At 29.5% G+C, this 26,698-nt stretch overlaps 1 protein-coding gene and 1 long non-coding RNA gene across 5 annotated transcripts; both read left to right on the top strand.

Moving 5' to 3' along the window:
• The first annotated feature begins 627 nt into the window (after positions 1-627).
• LOC109789159 (uncharacterized) lies at positions 628-6,472 on the top strand. 4 transcript variants are annotated; one of them, XM_083065357.1, is made up of 14 exons: positions 628-785; positions 887-925; positions 2,411-2,454; positions 2,552-2,611; positions 2,695-2,748; positions 2,862-2,922; positions 3,013-3,089; positions 3,344-3,393; positions 3,941-4,023; positions 4,387-4,457; positions 4,551-4,707; positions 5,753-5,901; positions 5,984-6,082; positions 6,193-6,472. In XM_083065357.1, the coding sequence occupies exons 3-14, from the start codon at positions 2,416-2,418 to the stop codon at positions 6,262-6,264; spliced, it is 972 nt and encodes a 323-aa protein (XP_082921483.1). In that variant the 5' UTR covers positions 628-785; positions 887-925; positions 2,411-2,415; the 3' UTR covers positions 6,265-6,472. The 4 variants fall into 4 exon arrangements, with proteins under 4 accessions (XP_082921483.1, XP_082921482.1, XP_082921484.1 ...); XM_083065356.1 differs by having other exon boundaries at positions 2,337-2,454; XM_083065358.1 differs by lacking the exon at positions 2,411-2,454.
• Positions 6,473-16,264: 9,792 nt separating this feature from the next.
• LOC145952790 (uncharacterized) lies at positions 16,265-18,348 on the top strand. Its single transcript, XR_014430275.1, has 2 exons — positions 16,265-16,874; positions 18,158-18,348. It is a non-coding gene; the product is annotated as an uncharacterized LOC145952790 (long non-coding RNA).
• Positions 18,349-26,698: the final 8,350 nt, after the last annotated feature.

Genomic DNA, 26,698 nt, shown 5'->3' with positions numbered 1-26,698 from the left:
ATATCAAATTATTTATTATAATTTGAGATATAATTATTATAATCTTTTGAATTAATATTAGATATCTTTTGATTATAAAACATAATAAATAAAATTTAAAATCTGTAGCAATTTTTTTGATTCAAATATTTAATATTAGAATATTTATTATAATTTTAATTATGATTTTTATACTCTTTTGATTTAATACTGAATTTTTTTAATTATAATATTTTAATGTATTTAATATTTTTGATTTCTTTTGATTTGAATTATAATTTTTATAATCTTTTGATTTATTATGATTTAATTTTTATAATCTAACAACCTAACATTTAAAAATAATGTTTATTTTTAAGATAAATATTATTTAATTACTTATAAACTTTATTTATTAATATAATTATTTAATTATATTAATAGGATATAAAATTAATTAAAAATTTGATAATAAATTAATATGATTATCCTATTCGAGTGAAATTTAAAATAATTTCTTTATTTTAATCTAATTCAATAATAATATATTTGATTCAAATTAAATTTTAAAATAAATGTTTATTTATTTATTTATTTTAAATAAACTAAGCACAAATTAAAATTAAAAAAAATGCTCGAATTAATTTCTTTTTACTTTTATAATTTAGTTTTGTGAAACCTTCCTCCTTCTCCGTGATACGAGTGAAATTTCTCCTTCTGACTCTTGCCCTAGCAGACCCCTCTTTCTCCGTTTCTCCGTTAATTTCTTTTCTGTTCCAACGCCGCTTCCTTCTCCGTTAAATCGCTCCAACACTCCCTGGCCGGCGGTGAGTTCTTAACTTGGTCCTGTTTTAGGTGAACCTTTGTTGTTTTTCAATTGAAGATCTGATGATATTAACTAGGATGCCTTTCTCTTTGGGTATTGTAGGTAACAAGAGCATTTGAGGGTCCAGAAAAATCCGCAGAGGTAAAGCAAACCAATCTTCTTCTTTTTTATTTTATTAAATCTTTTATTTTATTTATTTTTTATTTGTGTGTGTGTGTTGTTGTCAACATTCCTTTTGATTTGTGAATGGCTGCTATCTTAATGAATTAACTCTAGTCATAGATATTCATCAGGAAAGTATAAGGAAAACTGAACTTTGTTGTTTGAGCATGTCTCACTGTGTGTGTGTGCTGGTTATACAGTTGGAAAAAAAATACTTAAGAGGGCATTTAATGTATGATTATCGGACATGAAAAAAAATTTCTTCACAAAACGCACCCTTTGTGTATGTTTGATTCAGATTTTTTTTGGAGAAATAATTGCTTTTTTTTGTCAAATTTGAGTTGGAAGGTCTTGCTGAAGAAAAAAAAAAAAGCAATTACTTACCAGAAACAATCTATTTAACATGCACTTAATCTAAAGATACAGGTAGTTGAAGTGGTAAAGTATTTGAAGGCAGGCTAAAGATTCTCAAAAGACACCAAAATGCTTAGTGTATGTTATATTCAGCTTCTTTTGGACAAATAATTGCTAGCTTTAGTCAACTTTGAGTTGGAAGCCTGAGAAAGAAAAAAAGCAACTATTTTCCAGAAACAATATGTTCAGCATGCACTTAATTTGAAGATACATAGATACATTGCGTTAGGTAAAAATATGTAAAAGGGCTACTTGGTGCATGAGGCTTCCACCTGGTGGGGTTTGGGGAGGGGCGATGTATGCAGCCTTACTCCAATATGCAAAGAGTATGTTTCCAAAATTTGAACTAGGACTTTCAAGTCACCAGACAAACCTTACCATTGAACCACAACTCAACCTTAAAGAGTAAACATCTGTGCGTAAAAATAAAAGTAGTGTGCCAAACCAACAACTAAAAACTATTAAAGTATGATAAAATAAATTGATAAACAAATTTTTGGATCCACAAAGAAATACAAAAGATGTACGTTTCCCTTTCTCTAGTTAAATTTAACACTTCAAAAATGTTTTCTAGATAAAAATGGTGGCAAATGAAGAAAACATGCTTGTACAATATAATAGATTTCCTGCATGTATTGGTAGGTCCTCTGACAGTAAAATCAAGAGTAACAAATAAAAAAATTAGAAGATATAATCAGAGTTTACTGCTCTGCCACCAGAAGAGTTGTTCCCTTCAAACAACTGTAATACAGTTTTCATACAATCCTTTCTCCTGCCTCTCTACCCCTAAACATCTATTTATAGCTTATAGGTTCCACTTATAAAGCTGTACAACATATTCTCCTGGAACTAACTTTAGGAGGGATCTTTACTTGAATACGGTTCATTTGATGAAACATTTGTGCAGGACGTAGTGGTTATTTTTGCATCCTGTGGTTTCATATTAATTCAATAGTTTACCATTGTACCTCTTTAGGAACACATTTACCTGTTTATTCCTTTCTCACCTATTAATGTCGACTCCATCACCATTCATTTCGCCGCTCGTAGTCATCATGGGTTTCTCAAAGGAACAACTTCTGGCGCGCTTGAAGGTTTCACAAACGAGCTTCCAACATTTCTATTTTGTGCACCTTCGCTTCCCTCATTGCCCCTCACTAACTGTTGCGTTGTTTTATCTTTTCTTCACAGGAGCTTCAGATTCCATTTTCCCAGTATGAGCATCCAAATGTTCTGACTGTTGACGCTCAGGTAAAATCCTTTAATACTATCTGCCATGTCTTGTTCATTTTATTTTTCATATTTCTGATTCAGTATCCGTTTTCACTTTTCAGGCTCAATATGTTGGACACTTGGGGGGTGGGCTGAGCAAGAATTTGTTTCTCAAGGTATGCTATAATTTAACTGAAATTTGAAATCTATATATTCTTTATCCTTTTTTGGTTTTAAATTGTTATGCGTTTTGTGCTCTGATTGCTACACTTTTTTTAAATTTAAACAGGACAAGAAAAACAGGTTGTATGTTGTTTCTGCTTTAGCTGGTACCAAAGTAGATCTCAAAGGTATGCATAATTTTGTAAACCTCACGTGTTTGTGTCGCTTTACTTGAATGGATATTAATAGGATTTCTTTGTTGCTTCAAAGCTGAGCAGTGTTATCTCAGCGGCTTGGTTTGGGAAAAGGTGGCCTGAGAATGGCACCTGAGGAGGCTTTAGGTGAAATACTTCAGGTTTGTCTATGCCTTTCTTCTATCATTATCTTGTTGGAATCTTTATTTCCCTCTCTCTCTATGCTTATTACTTTGTATAAGAAGTTGTGTCCGTTAAAGTGACCAACAATCCTCCTTTGTATAATGATTGCTTGTATTATGCTAAGTGAGAAATAAATAATTACATGATTTAAAAGGAAAATCAACATTGTGTTATCGGCACGGTTGAAATTATTGTCTTACACCTAATGCCCTTATTTTTTCCTACTCACCAGGTACCCTTGGGTTGTGTCACTCCATTTGCACTAGTGAATGAATCAGCAAGGTATGCTCATGTTCTTATTCTGTTTGGTTACTTATGAGATATCTAATCTTTTTTCTTTGGAATGTTTACTCACATATCCAGTCGATTGCAATACCGATCTTCAGAGCTATTTACTGAAGGCGTTTCCCTCTTTCACTATTAAGATATTTTGCTTTGAAATCCATCTGTCGCTATTTTCCTTGTAGCTTTCTCATTTTAGTCTTTAATCATGTTCTTCTATCTTCTTTTAGTTTTCTTATAAAGTTTCTTTGTTAATTTATGAAAATTCTACCAGTTCTGAATTTAGTTATTGATTCTTACCTGCTATCAAATTTAAAATGTCTTCTCTTGAGTTATGAACTAAATCTGTTGAATGATAAATAATCTCACGATTTTAGACATACTCACTTTGTTAGTGCACTGGCTTGTCGAAGGGACTTCTATGTTTGAGATGTTTATGTTTTTGCTTCTTAGACTGTTTATAAACATTTTTCTGACTCACTGCACTAATATATTTCCAAGGAACTAATTTATTTTTGTTTTATGTCACATCATTTCCTATCCGAAGAGATGTTTCACTGCTATTGGATCAAGGATTCAAGACTCAGAAGCACTGCTTCTTCCATCCACTGTCGAATGACATGTCCATATGTAAGCAATTAGACTCCCTTGTTAAAAGGAAAAAAAATGCTTTCATATTTTTTCTTAATCTTTTAAAGTTGATGAATATTATAACAGATGCAACCATCTACATTAGGGATATATTTTGCTTGTATATGTCCAACACCATGGGTCCATCAATTGATGTCTGAAGTCCAAACAGGACTTCCTTTCATGCTTGCTTACTATTTGATAATTTAGGAAATTAAATGTTGATGGTATTTTGTATCCAAATGTTATCTTTTAGCTCATCTATGAAGAAGTATGACACAGGATTTTAGGTTCATGTGAGATCCATTATGCTTTGATGCACTGAAAAGCTCAGTAAAATAGTCATATTGTTTACAATCGCAGCTCTAAATTCATCTGATCTTGACAAATTTCTTAAATCAATAGGAAGAAATCCCTCATATGTTGATTTGGAGGTGAGTAAATTCAAGGCACCCTTTTTTTAATAAAACAATTAATTAACCAATTATTTCCATTGATGGTCATATGTCTGCCTTGTCTCCTTGCAGGCCAATCCTACAGTGGGGAAGGATCAACCCCCTGATCTAGCTGGACTAGTTCCATCTAGTTCAATAGTTTTGACTGATCAACCCCAAAAGCAAACTTCCTCACAGCCTAAGGGTGCAAACCATGTTTCTGTGGATGATGGAACCAATACAGTTTCAGGTAAAAATTCTATGAACTGCAGTATTCGATGTGCACATTTATCTATTATTTGCATTGAATTTGTAACAACAGTTTTTTTGTTTTGGTTGTCTTTATTTCTATGATTTGGATACTACTGAGAGCATTGTGCATCTATGCCTTGACTGGTGTTTTAATTGCTAAAGGTGCCTTGTATGATCACTGGATTACTTTTCCTTTGCACAATAGTTTTTATCTGCATTTTCCATGTATCTGAAATGCAAGGAATCTTGGGTAGTTTAAGTTATCCAACCTTGGCCTGAGAAAGCTGCCAGAGTTGATTATATACCACTTAACGGGATTGATAAGAATCAGTCAAAATCTAGATCTTCGCAAAAAGATGGAAAATGAAAAAAGAAAATGGTACTATTTTACTGATTTAAGGCAGCTCATCTATTTTATCTTATAAATCCTTTGTACATTAGCTCAACATTGTATAAACGTCCAAAATTGTTACATTACGCGTTTAGGCAATGTATAATTTATTCTATAAGCAAACAGTTTTTGATTTTTTTTTTGTCTCAGAATGACATGAAATGATTACACTTGAGTTGACATAGTCTTCTATTTTATTTTGTTTTCCTCTTTCTCATGGTTGTGGATTAATTTCTAATCATTTGTTTCATAATTTTTTTTCTGTTAATATTTTTTTCCTTATCCTTAAAAATGTTAATGCATTAAAACTGAATCTCGTACCATTTGATACTAGAAGTATAAGAGGACCTACTGTTGATCTGGTCTTTCTGACACAAATTTCAAATTTATCTAGTGTAGTCAAATATGCTTGCTTCTGTATACCTTTACTCTGGGTGAAGCTACTGTATGCAACCTGCAGTTGCATTTAACTTCTAGTCTACTACAATGTTTACCATCAAGTTGTTCAGGCTTATATTTTTCACATTTGACCTCACTTGGGCTCATAGAAGTTCAGCACATTTGTTAAACAATTTCTTAAGGGTAGCAGAAAAACTTTGTTTGTGGCTGAAATATCCTATAGTGATTAAATTAGTAAGTAAAAATCTTTCAGGTGCTGCCAAAGTTGTCAAGGCATCCTCTGGTGGGAAAAGTACAAAGGGGACACCGGTAAAAAGTGTTAATTCATCAGGCTCCTATGCAGATGTTGGGCAATTCGTTGAAGAGATATTGCAGAAAACATCACAATTATTGTTTTCAGAGGTAAAGTTGTATGTATACTTTCTTTCAATTTGGAACTTATGCTATACTTCCTGCATCGGGCTGAAGAATCTTGGTCATGCAGGTCAAGGAAGAAAATATAAAGTTACACGGGGAGCAACTGGGTACTGTGGTATCTGAAAAATTACAGAAAAACCTCAGTTCAGAGTTTAAGAACCTTGCTGTAAGTATATATATGAAGATGCTAGTAAGCTTTTCCTCTTTTCAGGAAATTAAAGCCTCCATGTTACATTTTTATGTTTCCAATTTCAATTTTCTTTATAACATTTGCAGATGATCTTTAAGAACACAGCATATACAGAAGGGTTCCATGCTGGTACTCGCTGCCAGCCCCCGCGCATGTGAAGCATACGATGGTTTAAGATTTGCTGGAGGGAAAGTAAAAGAGACCAAAATTTTAACTCTAGTTGTTCAATGTTTAGTTTGTGGTAACATGCATTGTTTGAACACTCATATTCTGGAAAATGTTTGGTATACAATATGAATAGATCATTTGAAACAATTTGATCAATGAAAAATGAAAAGGCACATTAAGTTCATCATTTGAAAACAAGGATGCACTACTTTGAAGAGTGATTCTAAATTTGGCTATAAATTACAGGCCATTCCTGTTTCTTTTTATGTTCCTCAACTATCAAGTATTTTAAAATAATTAACTTTTTACTGGTTATAATTTTACTAAGTTATATTAATGAGAAAAAAAGCTTGCATTGAATGTATAAATTCAATCATAAATTATTGTGCATGAAGAGTTTGTTGATTTTTATAACGATTTTAAAAGTTATATTAATAACTTTTACATTGATAGTGTATGATTATTAAATCTTATTGAATAATTTTGGTATAAAATGTAAAATGTTTTAAGCAGACATTACTTTTTATGTACAGAAAGGTAGTATATTTCAACTTAAAGCAATACAAAAGGATCAAAACTATATTTCACTTAGGTTATTGTAATAAATTACTAAGGACTTCACTGGTTGAGAGAATCGGCTTTTAATTTTACAATGATGAATTATAATATTTTTTTTTTCACGACATAGCATTCCTATTCACATATAACAAGTGTACTTGTGTTATGATAATAGGCAAATATTGTCATTTTTAATAACAAATAATATTTACAGTGCACGCATTGGTCTAACATCGTAATCAACAAATCTGCCAATATGATGGTATCTTTTTGTGGCAACACTTATTCTCACCCTATTAGTATATTTGTATTTAACTATCTTGTATTTATATGTTAAATTGAACAAATAAATGCAACATCTATGAAATGAAAGAGAAGAGCCGTGCAGTATACAGATCTCGAACTTCGTAGTATATGTTGTTGAATTTGGTTTTTAATAACTTGATGGAAGCTTGAAAGCTTATTTACTTAATTTTTGAATCGCAAGCCCATGTTGCCCCTGCAAAACGCACTCCAGCCATTGAAGCTGGCTTTTGATTAGAACTGTGTAATTTATATATTTATGGCTTAATTAATTGTTTAATCTCCATAATATACATCTGTTTTTATTTTTAATTTCTATAAAAATCAGTAGTTTTTATTCCTGTTATTTTTCTTTTTTACTTCTAATCCCTGTAGTTCGTATAAAGTCGTAAGCTTCTGAAATCAGGCTTCCTGTATTGAAAAAATTTCCTTTTCAATGTTCATTTTTCAATATTTGTTAATCACGCCATCACCAATCTGCAATAAAATTGTAAAAAAGGAATTAAAAGGAACTAAAACCCACGAGATTTATGCTTGAATTAACTTACCGGTGAGCATGACGGCTTTACAAACAAGTCAGAATTCCAACCAGCTCTTGAACGTGAGTCATCGCGCAGAGCTTAAAGAATACAGCAAGAGTTGTGTCTCCAGTTAGATGCTGAAAATTAGTGCAAAGATTAATTTCAGTACATGGAGCCAATATTTAATCGACATCCTAACATCTGTTACTCATCAATATGATTCAACTTGTGCCATTTTCATTTTCTCTTCTCCGTAGGTTTCAAAATTCGTTTGGAGAGTCCTAAAAGACGTATAGCCCAATTAAAATAAATTGCGGTCGCAAATACACGTGCATGAATTTTTAGAAAATCTTTTCCAAGCATTTTGATCGTGCAAAAATTTCTCTTCAATCAATTAACTACTAATTTCATAAAGTTTGAGTTTTTAACCTTGTTAAGGGATTACAAATTCAGTAGATAACAGATGGTAGACAATGAAGGATTTACTATAATCACCACCAATAACATTGTTGTTTCTTTCTCTTGGAGGACTCAATGACATGGTTAATGATTATAGGTTTGAATAAAGTGATTCTATTTAGCTTCGCACTGTTCCTTGCATGGCTAGGAAAAGGATGAGTGGGGCAATTGAGAACGTTTCTTCTTAACTCACCTTTTTTCTTCATTTCTTGGATTTTGGATTTCCACTTCCCAGGGAAGGACAAACTTCTAAACCAGTTATTTTGGTTCTTCTTAATTTATCAGACCATCCTTGTGCTTCTCGTAGGTCCAATAGTTGGTTTCTACGTACTTGGCTTTGCCTACCATGCCTCAATAGGCTTGCCTACTTCTATCAAGTTCATGATATTTACACCTCTTTTTTTTTTTTTTTTTTATAAGTTAATGTAAGGCACAATCCCATACAATTTAGAGATAATTACAAAAACCAATTTCTTCATATACACATAACGATTATTAAAGTTTAATAAGTTGCTTTTAAATTATTTATTTTGACTTTTTTATATAATTATATTATTGGTAAGAAGTATTTTTTGATTTTGTTAATAACTAATTTTTATTAAGGTATTTCCTATCAATTATGTTTTCTTATTCATAAATTTTGGTTAAAGAAATCAAGTTCGATACTACTTGAACCAACTACTTAATAGTAAATAAATTTGCCTACTAATCATTTAAATTTAAAAATTAATTTGGAGCTTGTATATATATTTATGTCTTTAACAATGTTGATTTTAATCATTGAACAATTATTTACATGGCAAATTAATGCTTTTAAGATTTTGGTTCAAATTATATTGATCTAATGCTTTATGATTTTAGTGCAAATTATATTGGTACTTTCAAAATTTAATTGAATTACACTTTTAATTCTTTCTATTCCTCTAAGTTTCCTTAATTTATTACTGTTTCAGTTTAAAAAATGTACTAGGGTTAATCTAACTACTCAACTAAAGTTAGAACATTCAAAAGTGTATTTTGTCCTACTTTACTCTAGGGTTAGAGTTTTTATACGTGACAATTATGAATTTATGGGTCTCGAAAACTTTGAGATTTCATAGAATCATTACTCACCTTCTGGTTATTGTATCTTGATGATATGTGATCTTGGTTATTAAAGATAATTGGTTATTAAATATAAAATTCTATTATTGGAGTAAAGGAGTTGGCCAATTATGACCTCTTCTAGGTTTGTTGATTGGCAATGTATGAGATATAAAGGATCAAATTGATACTGACTAACCTTTCGTTCCTAGTCTAATCAATCAAATTAGGTAAAAAGGTTAGACTAATTTCGACCTCTTATGGTATGGGTTCAATTGAAATATATTTGGAAGGTGGGTCAATGTCAAAAAATGCCAAGGAAGGTACACTTGCCTATCAACCCCAAACTTGAAAGGCATAGGGATTAGGTCGGGGCACTCTCCATGTAGACCATGTCAAAGTGACCCTCTCAGAATATATCTAGGAAGGTACAATTATAGTTCCTTTAATCAACATCGACGCTCCTTGCTGGCTTATTTTTGTGGATTTAATAATTGATGAAGATTTGTGGAAGGTCAAACAAGTCAATATAATTTGTTCTTTGTTAAACATTATTCAAATTAATTAAGAGAAAGTTTGGATATAGTCTAATTGGATTTTTGAGAAATTTTTTACTAAAAATGAAGAATATTCATAAGTAGATAAATTTTTAAAAGTCCTTCTAAACTTGTGTCTAAACATGCTCTAATTATATTATGCAATGGCTAAAATAGCTTGTTGAAGCCTGGATGGATATTTCGAGAAGCCCTTTTAAAAAGAAGTTGATTCACTTTAGCATTGAGCAATGTCATTAATCATATCAATAGTAGTTCTTTTCTAGTTTATACCTTTGTCCAAAATCATCCTAGAGATCAGAGACAGGTATATAATGTTCAAGAAAATTATACAAGTAACCAAGGACAAATCTATTTAATATGGTGTGGGGGTCAATTGCCCCAACTAACTTTTTTAATTTCTTTTGTTATAATATATAAAATATTATATTGGACCCACTTAAAAACTAAAATAGAAAAGAAGTTACAAAAAAACTAAAAAAGTTACAAGAAAGAGTAAATCTTGGAAACTTGTTAAGGTATCTCTGCATGAGAAGGAAGATTTTTTTTAAAAGAAAATATTTTAATATAAGTTATAAAAGTTATGCATGTAATAGTAACTTACCTATTTTAGAATAAAAAGGAAAACTCTTTAAAGTTATTGTGTATTTAAATCTTAAATATATAAAAAAATCATAAATTAGTAATATATGTGTTTTGAGTAAATCAAGAAAACAATTTGGAAGTTGTTATTAACTTCTTTTTGGATACTTTATATCCTTTTTATTTATTTATTTTTACTTTTCCTGATTCTATTCATGTGTTAAAGTTCCATTATACTTTTAACATATTTTTAAAAAGTACAAAATAGTGAAATTGGAAAAAAATTACTTCTTCTTTTCCATCTTTACTCCTTCACGATTCAATAGTTAAACTATATATTTAAAGTGATCTTTGAAGTTTGTATCTTTAAAGTTATTATTTTTATATAATTTATTTGAATTATTTTTAATTTTCAATAGAAAATTAAGTATTTTAATTTTTATTTACTCATTATATTTTCATATTTAGAAGAAATATTGTATGTGATGAATATTATATTAATTAAAATTATATAGCAATGAAAAGGTATTCTAAAAGAAAATCATCTTTAGAACAACCATCTTTTCCTCAAATACATGTTATAAAAGAAGTCAAATTGGGTCCATTTATCAAAACAAGATTTTTAGAATGTGATTTAGAAAACCTTCCTAATGATCATTGTCTAAGGCCAAAAATTTCGGATTATCATTTGAGTGATAGTGATAAAGTAAAAAGATATTATTTGTAAAAGGTTCCTTGTCAACTAAAAGAAATAAATTTTCCACAAAGACAATTTGGAGATACCATTCATAAATGTAATCCAGATTGGTATTTAAAATATGGAAGTTGATTAGAATATAGTCAAAAGGAGGATGTAACATATTTTTTTATATTGTTATCTTATGAGATCACATATTGGAAAACATAAAGGTAGTGGTGATGTATTCATAACAAAAGATTTTATAAATTAGAAAAAAGTGACAAGTTTCAAGTTCATGTTAGAGGTCCAAATAGTTTTCATAATCAATCATGGAGAAATTGTCATTTCTAATATTTCTAATGTTGTTGGAACATCATGTAAGCATCAAGATATTCTTTAAGAAAATCACATTGCAAAGATGAAAGAAACATTGAAAAAAAGAAAGATCTCTAATGGACATGGCTTGAATCAAGAAACTACAATCAAAAAGGCGAGAGATACTACATGGAGCTCAGATTATGGTACATTACGGAGTCTAGTTTCCTTGTTCCCTTCTATGATTGATGTGCTTGAAATAATTAAGGAATATGACATAGTTTAGAGCAAAAAGGTGACACTACAAGAAAATTCGCTATTACAAACGGCCAGAATCCGTGGGAAATGCCAAAAATCCGTGGGTAATAGTGAATTTCTGACGGATTACCGACGGACAACAATCCGTCGGTAAATTGCTCGTCTGAAATATTTACCGACGGATTTTTATCCGTGGATAAAATTTCCCACGGATTTATCCGTGGGAAATTACCAGAAATTATAATTTTTTTAATTTTAATAAATTTATTAATGTAACAACCCTCATATTTGACCTCTCAAGGGTTATATTTTACGATATTTCACTGTTTAGCGTGTTTTATCCTTACTTGTGCAATTTTTGGGAAACTTCCCAGAAGGTCACCCATCCTTGTACTACTCCAGATCAAGTACGCTTAACTGTGAAGTTCTGATGAGTAAGCTACCGAAATGTATATGTATGTTGTTAGTATAACTTGTACAAATTAATTCATTTAAGTCATCCTCAAATATACAATCTCATATTTGTACAATAATAATAATATATAATAATTTTATATTACAAATAATAATAATTAATAATAATAATAATAATATATTTAATTATTATTTATTTATATGTACTTACTTTTATAATTAACATCTACTTATTTCTATTTAAAATTATAATTTAAATTATTTAATTTTATAATTTATAATGATAATATAATTTATAAAATCATAAATATTTATTTATTACATACTTATAAATCAAATTTTAATATTTTAAATAAATTATTAATTAATTTAATATATTTATTTACCTTAAATCAAACATATAAAATTTAAAAAATGTATTTATCCTTGTTTTTTTTTCTTCTAATTATCAACTATTAAAAAAATACTAACTTAAAATCTTATCTAATTTTATATAATATTCTCATATCAAATTTAAAACCAGATATTAGTTATACTAAAATATTAAGATCATATAGTAAATTGTCAATAAGATTTTAGTTAAATAATTTAAAATAATTAATGTTTCAATTATATTGTTAATTAGCAAATAATTTATTCCAAAACTAATTAATTTTTTATATTAATTATTAGCAAAATTTAATAACTTTTAATTTAGCAATTAATTGGATCGATAAAATTCAACACACACCATGAATTATTAAGCGGAATAACTTTATCAAGAGTTATTTTGTAAGTTATCTTAAATCAAATATAAAAAATTCAAAAAAAGTATTTATCCTTGTTTTATTTTTTAATTATCAACCATTAATAAAATACTAACTTAAAATCTTATCTAATAATATCATAATATTTTCATATCAAATTTAAAATCAGTTCTTACATTTTCGACAAATATAAATTTGTCTGAAATATTTCATCAATAATATAGCTTTTGCTACAAAAATTTTCTCATCGAAAATATAAATTTTCCGACAGATTTAATTTTGTTTTATAAAAAATCATCTTCGATTAATATAACATTTTGTATATATTATTTAAGAGTAAAAGATTTTCAATTTAACGATTGAATTTACAAAATTTACATTTAATATAAAGTTATACGTTATCTTGTAACTGATTTTGTCTAAAAAATAATAGATAATCATACCCCAACTGATTTTTATTTTATATATTCTAATTTTATTTGTAATAATATGATTATATATTTAAATAGTTTAATTTTAATAATTTTTTAAGTATATTTTTGTCTTTTCACTTAAAATATTTGAATTTCTATATTTTAATTTGAATTATTTTTTAAGTATATTTTTGTCTTTTTGTCTTAAATTTTTCAATTTCTATATTGTAATTTTAATAATTTTTTATTTCTATTATTTATTAATTCTTTTCTTTTTTAATGTTTTATAACATTATTAAAATTTTATATTTTTAATCTCTGTAATTTTATCTTACTTTTTATTTTATAAATATAATTTGGATTATTCATTTTATAATTAAATTAATTTTTTAAATTTTTTATGAGTTTACATTCTAAGAATGTATTGAAACCTCTCAATCTTTGATTATTAGATAGCAACAACATGAATATTCTGATTATTAGACATTATGTTATAATTCTACTGATCATACTATATGTAATTTTTAAACTTGAACTCCTAAACTTTATTTGTTATGTATGACATTTTATTTTGTATGAATGAACTTGTTTTGATTTACATAATTATGATTGATTTAATATCTTTAAATGCGATAATTATTTAATACAATTTTGAATTTAACAAAAAAATAATTTTTCACAGAATTTCTCACGAATTTTCCACGGATTTATCCGTGGGTAATTTTCTACGGATTTGTTCGTGGGTAATTTCACGGATTTCCCACGAATTTTTCCGTGAGTAATTTCCCACGGATTTCGGATAATGAATCAGTTTTCTTAAAAAGAGTGAGGAAAAATGATACAGCCTCCGAATTCTTCTTTCCGAAAAACATATAAAGATGACTGAGTACTTATTCAAGCTTAGGATGGCTAACAAATAAGTTGGGCCAATCAGTGGCTGGGCCTGCACCAAGGATAATGGTCCAAGTTCAGTTGGGAAATCTTTTAGGTTGGGCTGAAACAATGACCACAGATCATAGGTCCTCCTTTTGACAAGACAGCGCAATAAAGATTTGTGTACGATAGTCACTCACCATCGCACAAATTGGAATACTCAAAATCTTTCCATAGATAAATTTATATCACAATATATTTTTCAAAATATATCTAACTCATAATTCATCAATTAATTGAATTATCATTAATTATTAATTTTCCAAATAAAAAAATTTATATAATCATAAAAAAAGTTTTATTGTTTGAAATATTTTTGTTTCATCCTTCTATAATATATTATTTTTAAAGATATATTTATTCTATCAAATAATTTTTCCTTTCAAATATATTTTGTAATGTATAATTTTTAAGTATAAATTCATAAAATATTCATCAGCTAGGGATAAATTATGAAATTTTGTTATACACGATTACAAAATCTATTTTGCTACGACAAAAATTTAGCGGATTTTCATATAAACTTCTAATCAAACATCAATACGTAATTCAAGCAATTTCATCACTAAGTAAACAACAAAAAAATCCAACTAAATTTCATGTGCTCAATCATGAGAGCACATCACAATTTCAATTTCAATGTTCAATACTTATTTATAACCTTAATAACTCTATACCTAATAAAAAAAATTATTGTCATAAACAAAATCAATGTTTAATACTCATTTACATACTCAATAAAAAGTTTAAAGAAAACATTTTTTAAATCAATTATTAAAAATCATCAAAATAGAACAAAATATCCTTTGTTCAAATCAGCTCATACTAGTGAAAAAAGATGAGATAAAACATAATATATGCAACTAAAAGTGAAGACGAAATAATATAAGTTAATATCAAGACATCAAGAAAAGTTTTTGGTGGCCTGGTATGAAGAAGGAGATAGCAGAGTTTGTAGCCGCTTGTTTGACTTGTCAGAAGGCGAAGATTGAGCATCAGAGGCCCGGAGGGGTTTTACAGTTGATGGAGATTCCTGAGTGGAAGTGGGATAGTGTCACTATGGACTTTGTGGTTGGATTGCCTAGGACAACTAGGAACAGTGACTCTATCTGGATGATTGTTGATAGGTTGACAAAGTGTGCTCATTTTCTTCCTGTCAACAAGAGGTGGTCCTTGGAGAGGCTTGCACAGTTATATATCCGAGAGATAGTACGGCTGCATGGAGTACCTTCCAGTATTATTTCTGACAGAGATCCAAGGTTTACTTCAAGGTTTTGGCAGACTCTACATCAGGCATTGGGAACGAGATTGAGGTTGAGTTCCGCCTATCATCCACAGACAGATGGTCAGTCGGAAAGGACAATTCAGTCACTAGAGGATCTTCTGAGAGCTTGTGTGTTGGACCATCTGGGTAGCTAGGAGGAGGTGTTGCCATTGGTAGAGTTTACCTATAATAATAGTTATCATGCGAGTATTGGCATGGCACCTTTTGAGGCTCTATATGGCAGGAGGTGTAGGACTCCATTATGTTGGTATCAGGAGGGTGAGTCAGTAGTGGTTGGTCCAGAGTTAGTTCTTCAGACTACTGAGATGGTGAGACAGATTCAGGAGAGGTTGAGAGCTACTCAGAATCGACAAAAGTCTTATGCTGATAAGAGGAGGAGACCTCTAGAGTTTGAGGAGGGAGAGCATGTGTTTCTCAGGGTGACACCCACTACTGGAGTGGGAAGGGCTGTAAGGGCCAAGAAACTCACACCGAAGTTCATCGGTCCTTATCAGATCCTTCGTCGTGTAGGTCCAGTAACTTATCAATTGGCGTTACCTCCGATTCTGTCCAACCTGCATGATGTGTTTCACGTTTCACAGTTGAGGAAGTACATCAGAGACCCGAGTCACGTGATAGAGATGGATGAGGTGCAAGTTAGAGAAAACTTGACTTACGAGAAGAGACCGGTAGCTGTAATTGATCACAAGTTGAAAGAGCTTCGAGGCAAGTCCATTAGCTTAGTGAAGATTCTTTGGGATGCAGCTACTAGTGAGGCAACCTGGAAAGAAGAGAGTCGGTTCAAGGAACAGTATCCATTCCTCTTTTCAGGTAAGCCTATTTTCGGGGACGAAAATTCTTATTTGTTGGGGAGTATTGTAACATTGTAAAAAAAAAAAAAAAAAAAAAAGAGAGAGGCTGATTCAGTAGCCCAGAACGGGCCGTTCCCAAACTGGAACGGGCCGTTCCACACTACTGAATTGAACTACATATTGTAGTTGAGAACGGGCCGTTCTGGCAAGGAGAACGGGCCGTTCTAGGAAGGAGAACGGGCCGTTCCGGAGGGAGAATGGGCCGTTCCGGAGGGAGAACGGGCTGTTCCTGAGGGAGAACGGGTCGTTCCGGATGAGTCCCGGAACGGGCCGTTCTGTTTTCAGAACGGGCCGTTCTGGGCGTGGATTTTGTGCGTGATCTGGGAGTTCAGAACGGGCCGTTCCGGTATCGGTACGGGCCGTTCTGGCCTCTCCGGATTGCCTATAAATAGGGGTGAAGGGGGGGCCGTGAGGAGTTCTGGTTCTAGAGAGAAGTTTTAGAGAAAAGGTCTCTGGGTCAGTGAGCTCCTTTCTCTCCCAAATTTCTCTGTTTAACTCCTTTTCTCCTCTAGATCAATAACTCCTTCTGTCTTTTCTTGAATTTCAGATTAGAAAGCTTGTTTTGGGAGGACTGAAGTTTCGAGTTGAGCCTCGAGGGGAAATTATACTTTTGATTCAGTCTTTGGCTATCTGAGCCAATCTTCAGGTAAGGGAAGCTAGAATGTTTGTTATTTAGGATGTATGTGAGTTTACAAACTCAATGGGAATAGGCTGGACGCAGGTTGAGTATGCCAGGTGTGGAAGAGCTTAGAGCTCTTGTTTTGGTGTTAGGCTAGGCGCGAGCTGACTACGCCAAGCGTAATTATATTTATAAATAATTATTTTAAATTGATGCTTATGCATGTTTAAAGTTGAAATGTTAGATTATATATAGGTGGTATATGATGTATGGTGCGGTGTGATTCATATGTATGCTTTGTGATGATACGTATGAATGTTCGAATATGATATGACATGTGTATATGTTCATGAGTATGTTTATTGATCATAATGGTGGGTAGACCATTTATGATGTATGATGCATTATTGCATGTGATGTCTTATGACATGTGTATGATTGTTGATCATGATGGTGGGCAGACCATTATGATGTATGATGCCTGATTGCATGTGATGCCTATGGTATGAGTCTAGCCTAGGACTTGAGGAGAGGAAAATTATTTTCGAACTAGAAGAGCTCACATAGAGTCTCTTGAGAGTGGTGCTTGGATAGGCCACTGATATATGAGAGTGGTGCTCTGGGAGGCCACTGGATTTGGGAGAGTGGTGCTCAGATAGGCCACTAGGTTGGGTGAGTCTGCTCTAAGTCCTTAGCTAGTGTTGGAGCGGGGTATGAGGTCGAGGGTTATTCCCTTAACCAAGTACTCGGGAAGGTGCGTGGATCCTTGCGGATAGTCGGTGGGCGAACTCCACAATTGACTTGGTTAATGCATGCCAAGGTCGTGGTAAGCCCGTATCCAGCTGTGCTATACCTGACGGTGGATCTGGACTTCCAAGTGTGTAAGTGACATCATCCGAGTAAACCCGAGGGAGGATTATATCCTGTTTAGCTGTGACCGAGCGGGCGCTTTGGGCGTGAAAACGGTTGGGGTGGTTTCGGTAGGATGGAATGTCACTTATACAGCTCTATTGTTATGGAGATCTCCTAGGTGTATGCGTGACGACGCATTAGATGATTGATATGTATGCATATCTGTCATGAGTTACATTCATTGCATGATTATTAATATGATGAAGTGTGGTGTTTGACTTCATGTTTGGTGAATGAATGATTGATTGAGATGAAAGGTTCCTTAGGGACAGGATTTGGGATGCATGTGTAGTATAGAATTTTTATTCTGTATTTGTATTATTGATCTTTGAATTCTAGCTTACCCTTCTGTTTTCCATGTGGTGGAACTGCGATGATCATACTTGGTATGGGAGCAGGTCAGGGATAGCTTGGGAGTAGAGATGATCGTTGTGAGACGAGGAGCTGAGTCTCGTGTTTTGAGTTACCATTCTGGGTAACATTTTTTTTTTTTTGTCAGTGCTTGACCGGCACTAAGGGATATTTTGGGATGACTGTACATATATGGTGCTATATTTTATATACAGAAACTTAATTATTTCGATCTTTATATTTATGCCTGTATGTATGTGTTATCCAGTTTAATATTCTCTTAGTTAACTAGTTGTAGTGCGATTCCACTAAGTGTAGAGACCGGGGCGGGTCGTTACACACTACCTCCTTACTTTGTACATATCGTGAAATATAAAAGGAATGAGTTAAGCATTTCCTCCTATAAATCTTTAAGATCCTCTATAGAGACCTTTGTGAAGATGAGTTATTTCAACATTTTTGTTAATATGAGATGGGGACATATTTGAGAAATAAGGTTTTTTTTTTAAAGAAGAAGAACATGTTTTAACTTTCGTGTTTGTGTTCTCTAAAGAAATAATTACCCCATTATTTATTTGGGAATTACAACAGTACCCTTTTAAATTGAAATGTTTTGATATAATTAGTTTTTTAAACTAACAAAAATGATGTAAAAGGTAATTTTTTTCTTCTTCTATACTAAGTGATGTGTTTTTAACAAATAAATTATCTCAGTAATTAACTTACTATTTCTTTCCGCTGAATATTGTTCCAAGTATTTTAAATTATTTTATAAAAATCAAAACAACTTTGAGAAGAACACAATAAGACTTTATTTACTGAAGTTGAGGGAGATTTTATAAATTTTTATTCAATTTGCCCTTTATAATTTCTACACAAGTGTAAAAAAATTTAATTTATCATGACTCATAATATATAAAAATATTCTTACTAAGTCCAAATATTTCGCATATATATATTAAAATTTTTAAGAAAATATATATTAAAATGAAAAATATAAACATATTAAAAAATCAAACAATTCTAAATCAAATGGTCAAATATTTAAAAAATAAAAAATAAAATAATAACAATTCCAAAATCCTTTAAATATATAAAGGTGTAGTAAAAATTCTTTCTTTATTTTTAACGGTAAAAATCAAAAGTTATTCACTTTTTGCTTTTATCTCCATGTGATTTGCTAATTGTATTCCTTCTTAAAAGTTAGTTTCTAATGTAACTTAGTTTTTTCTCTCTTTAATTTTATTATTATTACTATTATAATTTGTACCATTAGAATTTTTTTTTATTTATAATTTTTTGGAGTTCCTTTGATATCCTTATTTGTGTTCTATAAGTTACCCGTAAACACTAAAATAAATATTTAAAAAGTTCAAAAAATTATTAAAAAAAATCTCATAAATATAAAAACATATTCTAAACAAAATTTTATATGATAATTTTAACATTCTCATACATTTAATTCTTTCACCTTTTCTTTTGTTCTCTTTATGCAAAATAACTTATATTTTGTGTTTATAAAATTATTTTAGAATTTGTTATATTCTCAAGTAATATTTAAATTTTTTAATTTAAATAAAGTTTTGAAGAGTTTTTAAGTTTAATATCTAAATGTTATCATAAATTAAATTCAAAAAATATATATATATATATATATATATATATATATATATATATATATATAAATTAGAAGACATTACACAAATCAACCGTTCAAATGAATTTAAATTGATTGTATTTCTTTTTATATCAATGGGAATCAAATATGAGTATCAAGAGAATTTACAACACTCACATGATCAATCAATTAAATTATACTCTTTTAATATTTTTGAATGAATTAATGTATTTATTGATTATATGAATGTAATTATTGTATAAACGTGTTTATCGATTATATTTATTATATGATTGCATGTATTGATGATTATTTCATTCCGGTTATCATGTGTCTATAAATATTTCATTGAGGTTATCTATGAACGAGTCTGGTCAATTCAGACATAAACTTATTAACTTATTAACAATATTACATATCCAATATTACATTAAACCTCGTGCTAATTTATCTCCAAACTTGTTATTGAAACAATCATAGATGCAAACACATTCATAACTTCCATTTCTGCCAAGACACTTTCCAAAGCCTCGAAAGTTTCTATATAAGGTGTAGCAAGTTTTTTGACATTTCATGAGATTGCAGCTTCGTGGTTCTATCACTTTTTCACATTTTTTCAATTGATCTGTTTTGCTTGCCCTTGAAAAAACTGAAAATACAAGATCAAAGTTAGAAAGAAATTATTAAACAATGAAAAATTTTATTGATGGATGTCAAGAGATTATAAACCAAGAAACTAGCAAACCTAAAACGAAAAGGATAAGTGTGAAAATTATTTGGGCGAAAGAAAGTTTAGCCATCTCTAACAATTGTAATATCAATAACAATGAGCTTTATTCTTTATGTTTCTTTGTGCACTATATGTTAGTGAAAACATAAAAGTATTTGCTTATATAAGCTAAAATAATTTGTCGTTACTATGTATTGTAATATACCAATACAAACGCATATGAAATTACAGTTTAAAAAATGAAAATACAATGGTAAATTGTATGAGTTATAGGTCAAATGTCTTTTATGAGTTGATGATTAAGATGGAAAAAAAAAAAACAAATGATAACCCTTTAAAGAGAATTATGTTTGTAACTTAGGACATTTTTGAATAAATTTCTTCAAAAATATTTTTAGAAGAGAAAAATTTGGAGAAAAAAAATGAAGTTAATTTTTTCATAATTTAAAATTAGTTTATTCATGTGTTAATTTGTAGAATTTTTATTCTATTAATTTCTCTAAAATATTTTTTTTAATTTATGCGTAAGTTAGTTTTAATTTATGATTTTTTTTTCATTTTTCTATTTACTTTTTTTTTCTTCTTAAAAGTGTTTTTTTTTATTTATCAAACAGACTTTAATCTTTTAATGTAACTGTTATCTGTGTATGCATAACATACGATAACTTCCTTTCATTCATTTTAAACTCATTACCCTGCTTGACGATATGTAATAAACTATAACGATTAAAATAATTGCTACCCAAACCACAAGACAAAGGTGAAAATAGAAATGTTAGATTTTATTAGAGTTGAGTCAAATTTGTTAATATAATATAAACCTACTTTTAATATTTAGTTTACTATTCATGATAACTTATTTAAACACCTACTTTACAACAAGGCAGGCTGACTCTAGGCTTAGTTTAAAGGTGTGACAACCCAATAGGGCCCTTAAGACTAAAAAAATAAAAATGATAATTTTTTTTATATTTTATTATTTAAAAATTAAAATATTATATTTTACATCTAAATGAAAATGTGATATGATTATAAAGTCTTAATATTTTATTGTTATTTTTTTTTATGTAATGTATTCATAAGGGTAAAGTGTAACGACCCGCCAGGTCTAATACTGTTTATAGTGTTCTGATACAAGTATAAAATAAAATCTCTCTACTAAACAATTATATATATAACAAGAATACACAACTAAAAAGTCTGAATATATATAACTGAAAGTAGGTAAATGATACCCTATACAACAACTAGGTAATCAAAAGTTACCAATCAACTAACTACAACGTCAACCATCCTCTTGAGTCCCGAAGCTCACCCAGTCTAGCAGAACACCTATCCTGATCTGCTCGCATACCAAGGTATGGTCATCGCAGTCCCAACAACATAGGGAAAACACGCTAGGGTAAGCTCACAACAATAATCATAAAAAAAAATAACATCAACATATAATAAACAACAATAGAATTCTACTTTCAACTTGCAACTTAAAGCAACACAACATCTACAACAATACATATACAATATCATCTACTAGCAACAAAATTTTCAACACATCGCACTTTATTCAAATTGACCGCTTGTAATCGATATAGCTCGGCCTGACCCCTATACCGTGGTCGCTTCATACACGTGTACCTCGACCTTACCCACACACGAGACCAACCAAGTCCTAGAGGAGAACAACACATCATCCACTCCAAGGAACAACTTTCCAATGAGGGTCTTAAAACAAATTAGGCTCTTAGAGCACCACAACTATCTCAATCCACACAATGGGATGAGCAACTTTGAAAACTTATCCTCTAGTCCTAGTGATCAACAACTCATCACAACACAATCACATAGTATTTATCACAATAGCTCAACTATCAACTCATTCATACAACATTATATACAACTTGAATGCAACAACCTATGCAACATCAACTAATGCGTTGTCACGTATATACAACTAGGAGATCTCCAATAACTGAGGTTGAGCAGTCTAGGTGGCATAAACCCTACCGAATCCAGCGTTTGACCTATCTCAACCAGGTCAGGTATAGGACATCGTTAGAAACTTCGAAGAGAACCAGGTATAGACAACAATAAGTGATTGCTCAGGTGTGCCACTTAGACTCAGAGGTCTAGTACTACTGTCAGGACAGAAGGGTTTGGGTATGAGCCTACCACGGCCTTGGCTAGCATCACCAATCCACATATGGAGTTAGCCCACCCACTGTCCTCCAAGTACCACGCACCCTCCAGTACCTAGTCAAAGACTACATCTCTAACTAGATATCTTACTCAAATTGGTCATTCAACCATGACATAGATCGACTACTTTCATGTCACCCACACAGTACTAAGGGATTCAACTTTAAAACAACTTTCAACTTATCTCATTAGTACTATGTATCTCAACATAGGACATATATCTTCACCATATGTCCCCAACTTTTCAACTTTACAACAATAGACAACTTTTACAACCTTACAACAATAGGTAACTTATACAACTTTACAACAATAGGCAACTTATACAACTTTACAACAATAGACAACTTATACAACTTTACAACAATAAACAACTTATACAACTTTAAACAACTTTTACAACAATAAACTACTTCAACTTATACATCTCAACTTATTAATAATTCAACAATAAACAACATAAAAACAACTTAGTTTCACCAAATACACAACATATAGCAACTTTAACAACATATCACATATTATCAACACACAACATATGAACAACTTAAGCCAACAACTACTCATTCATCTTCATCAGGAAACTTAGCAACTTAACCACGTTATAAAAAACTACTAAAACACAAGAATAGTTACATGCAACCACTAATTTAAATCAATCATTTTTTTTCTTTCAAACAACAAAACCCAACTTTTTAACTCAATCCGCACCCAACAACTTAACCATTTTCAAGGAAAACAATACATGAAGCTTCCCTAACCTGAAGATTGGCTCAGCATTGCCAAGAGCTGAGAAGAAGCGGAATTTCCTTCCGAAGCTCAACCTGGGAACCTCAATCTTCCAAAAACAAGCTTCCTGGCCCATAGTCCTTCTCTCTAAAACTTCTCTCTAAAACCTCTCTCTAAGTTTTCCTTTTCTCCCCCTCCTCAATGCCTATTTATAGAGGTCAGGAGTGGCTAGAACAGCCCGTTTCGAATCTGGAACGGCTCGTTCTAGGCTCCTTCATCAAGTATAAAATTCACATGCAGAACGGTCCGTTCTGGCACGTCTAGAATGGCCCGTTCCCAAACCAGAACGACCCGTTCTGGAGTTGGATTTTACTCATAACAACCACGTTTGAAACGGACCGTTTCGATATAGGATTTATAGGCCAATTTAGTAGTTTGAAACGACCCGTTCTAGTTTGGGAACGACCCGTTCTGAGCTACTAAACCACCTATTCCCTTATGAAATACTTACTGCGTTACATAAAATATGTTTTTTTATTCTTGTTCTAATTTGGAAATGTATCATTTTTGTTCTCAAAAATTGTTTAAATGTTACTTTATAAAAATAAACAAATAATAACAACACAATATATAAGTAAGTTGAATCCTATATAAAAAAAGTAAATTGAATGAAAAATATAGGTTAAATTAATTTCTTAGTTCTTATAGTATTTTTTCATGTTTTTAATTAAGTTCCTATATTTGAAAACACTCTAAAGATTCTGATAATTTTAAAAGCTTGTAACTAAATCTTCCACTCACTGGTGTCATTAAAATTTCGTTAGTTCATTGTTCATCGGATATGTTAATTACATTTTAATATTGTAATTACCCTTTTAATTTTATTTGTTTTAAATATTTTTAATTAAAATCCTAATTTTAATAGACTAATTACACTAAAATTTATTATTTATTTCACACTCAAATTTAAACAGTATTTCAAAATTTAAACTCTTTGATTATTTTTTTAAATTTTTTAATTTGAATAAATATAAATTAAAATTTAAAACTGTTGATAAAAAATTTCATTTTAAAAATATTTATTTATTAAAATTTTAATTATTGTAAATTTAAAATATTCAAAAATAGTTATTTGTTATAAATCATAACTATATAAATAAAAATTTTATCACGTGTATTGAATAAGCTAAAATACTAATTAATTTTAAATATTATATCCTTTTTTTTTTATCAAGAAATATTATATTCTTTCTACATATAAATTAGTATAATTATTTTAAATGGTATAATTTTTAAATGAGGGGTTATAATAACACCGATGTAACTTTTACTAAGTATTACATCTTTCAATAACTTTATATTAAATGCGAATTCTGTAAATCCAACCGTTAAATTGAAAGTTCATATCTCTTAGATCATATATACAAAATTTTATATTAATCCAAGATGATTTGATACTTCATTTTTATAAAACAAAATGGACGTAATATATTCATTTCAAAATATACTAAAATATGAACACTTTGATCACCTTTAAATTGTTGTTCAATTTTAACAAAATTTGATATACACATATAAAGTGATATGAACTTTCAATCTAACGGTTGAATTTACAAAATTTATATTTAATATAAAGTTATTGAGTAGTGTAACACTTGGTAAAAGTTACACCGGTGTAATTATAACCCCCCTCTTTTTAAATAGTTATTTACATATACCGAATATATTTTAAAATATTTATTTATTAAAAAATAATTAATCAAATATATTAAACAAGAAATTTTATCTTGTGTGAGAGTATTTTTAAGAATTTTTCTTCAACAAAAAAGTTTGTGGGAATTTTCTTAACTTCTTATCTAATTCAGTTTTTATTTATCATAATTATTTATTAATTAATATTAATATTTTAAAATAAATTATCAATAAAAATAATTTTTTTGTTACAACATAAACTATTTATCATAATTCTAAAACATAATTTATATGTTTGTAAAATATTTATGTATACTAATTTTAAATATAATTTATGTATTCAAACATAGCATTTGCTTATATATAATTTATCATAAATTTAATTATATAATTAACATGCATGTATATTGAACATGTTAAAATACTAATTATATAAAATAGACATTCATTTTATGTATTACAAAAATTAAAATAATAAAATAAAAATAAAATATTGATGACATACATTTTTATTTTTATTTAATTTTTTATGAATATATATTAATTTAAAAAATATCAAAGAGTTTAAAGTATGGAATATTGTTTAAATTTAAATGTGAAAATTCTAAATTTAGTATAATTAACTTATTTAAATTAGGAGTTTAACTAAAAGTATTTAAAACAAATAATATTTAAATATAATTACCATATTAAAAGGTAATTAACATATTCGGTCAACATGAACTAACGGAAATTTAACGAGTTACCGAATGGAGGATTTTAATTGTAAGATTTTTAACACAAATATTTTGTGTTTTTAACCATAAGGATCTAATAAAAAACTTGAAAAAACTATAGAGACTAACAAATTAATTTAACTAAAAATATAATATATCCTTTTGAAATTTGTCAATATTATATTATTATTTAAAAATATTTATATTTATCTTTTTATTTAGGATTCATAAATGTTTATACCGACTACACAATAAATTATTTATATATAACATAAAATTATTGTTCAACAAGCCTATAGAATTGACTTTAGCGATGTTAATATTTAAAATATATATATATAATTTTAATACATTATAATAAAATTAAAATTATGTTAATAAAAAATTATTATTTATGTTTACTTAAATAGGCGAACATGTTAGGGCTAAAATATATATACAAATATAAAATCATAATCCAAATTTGATATTCAAAATATTCTAACTATATGAACAAAATTTTGTATATATAATCATGAGTAATTTTAACTTCAGATAATATCTTAAAGATATAAATTGAAAATTAGAAGAAAAATTTGTATAAGTATATAATATGTTTTTAAGTAAAATTTTAAAAGATTAACATTATCATGTATTATTTATAAAAAAAAGAAGGAATAAATTGGAAATTTAAACTGTCTTGAAAATATATATAATCCAAGGATATCACAAACTCAAGTAAGATGATTATTGGTTCTGTTGTTGTAAGTTTTACTTATTTTGCAAGAATGGATAGCATCACTTGGCAAAGTGGCAAAATGTCATTCAAGTTTGTTGGCAGCCGGTCCTCTAACTCCTTTTCATCAATTTCAAGTCTTTTTAGAATAAGGGTTTATCCAAAGAGGTTTACTTTTTAATTTCTCACCCT

Source organism: Cajanus cajan, chromosome 10, assembly GCF_000230855.2.
Source record: "Cajanus cajan strain Asha chromosome 10, NIPB_CcT2T_4, whole genome shotgun sequence".
NCBI lineage: Eukaryota > Viridiplantae > Streptophyta > Magnoliopsida > Fabales > Fabaceae > Cajanus > Cajanus cajan.
The sequence above is the reverse complement of the archived record's forward strand: the minus strand, read 5'-3'. Positions and strand labels throughout refer to the sequence as shown.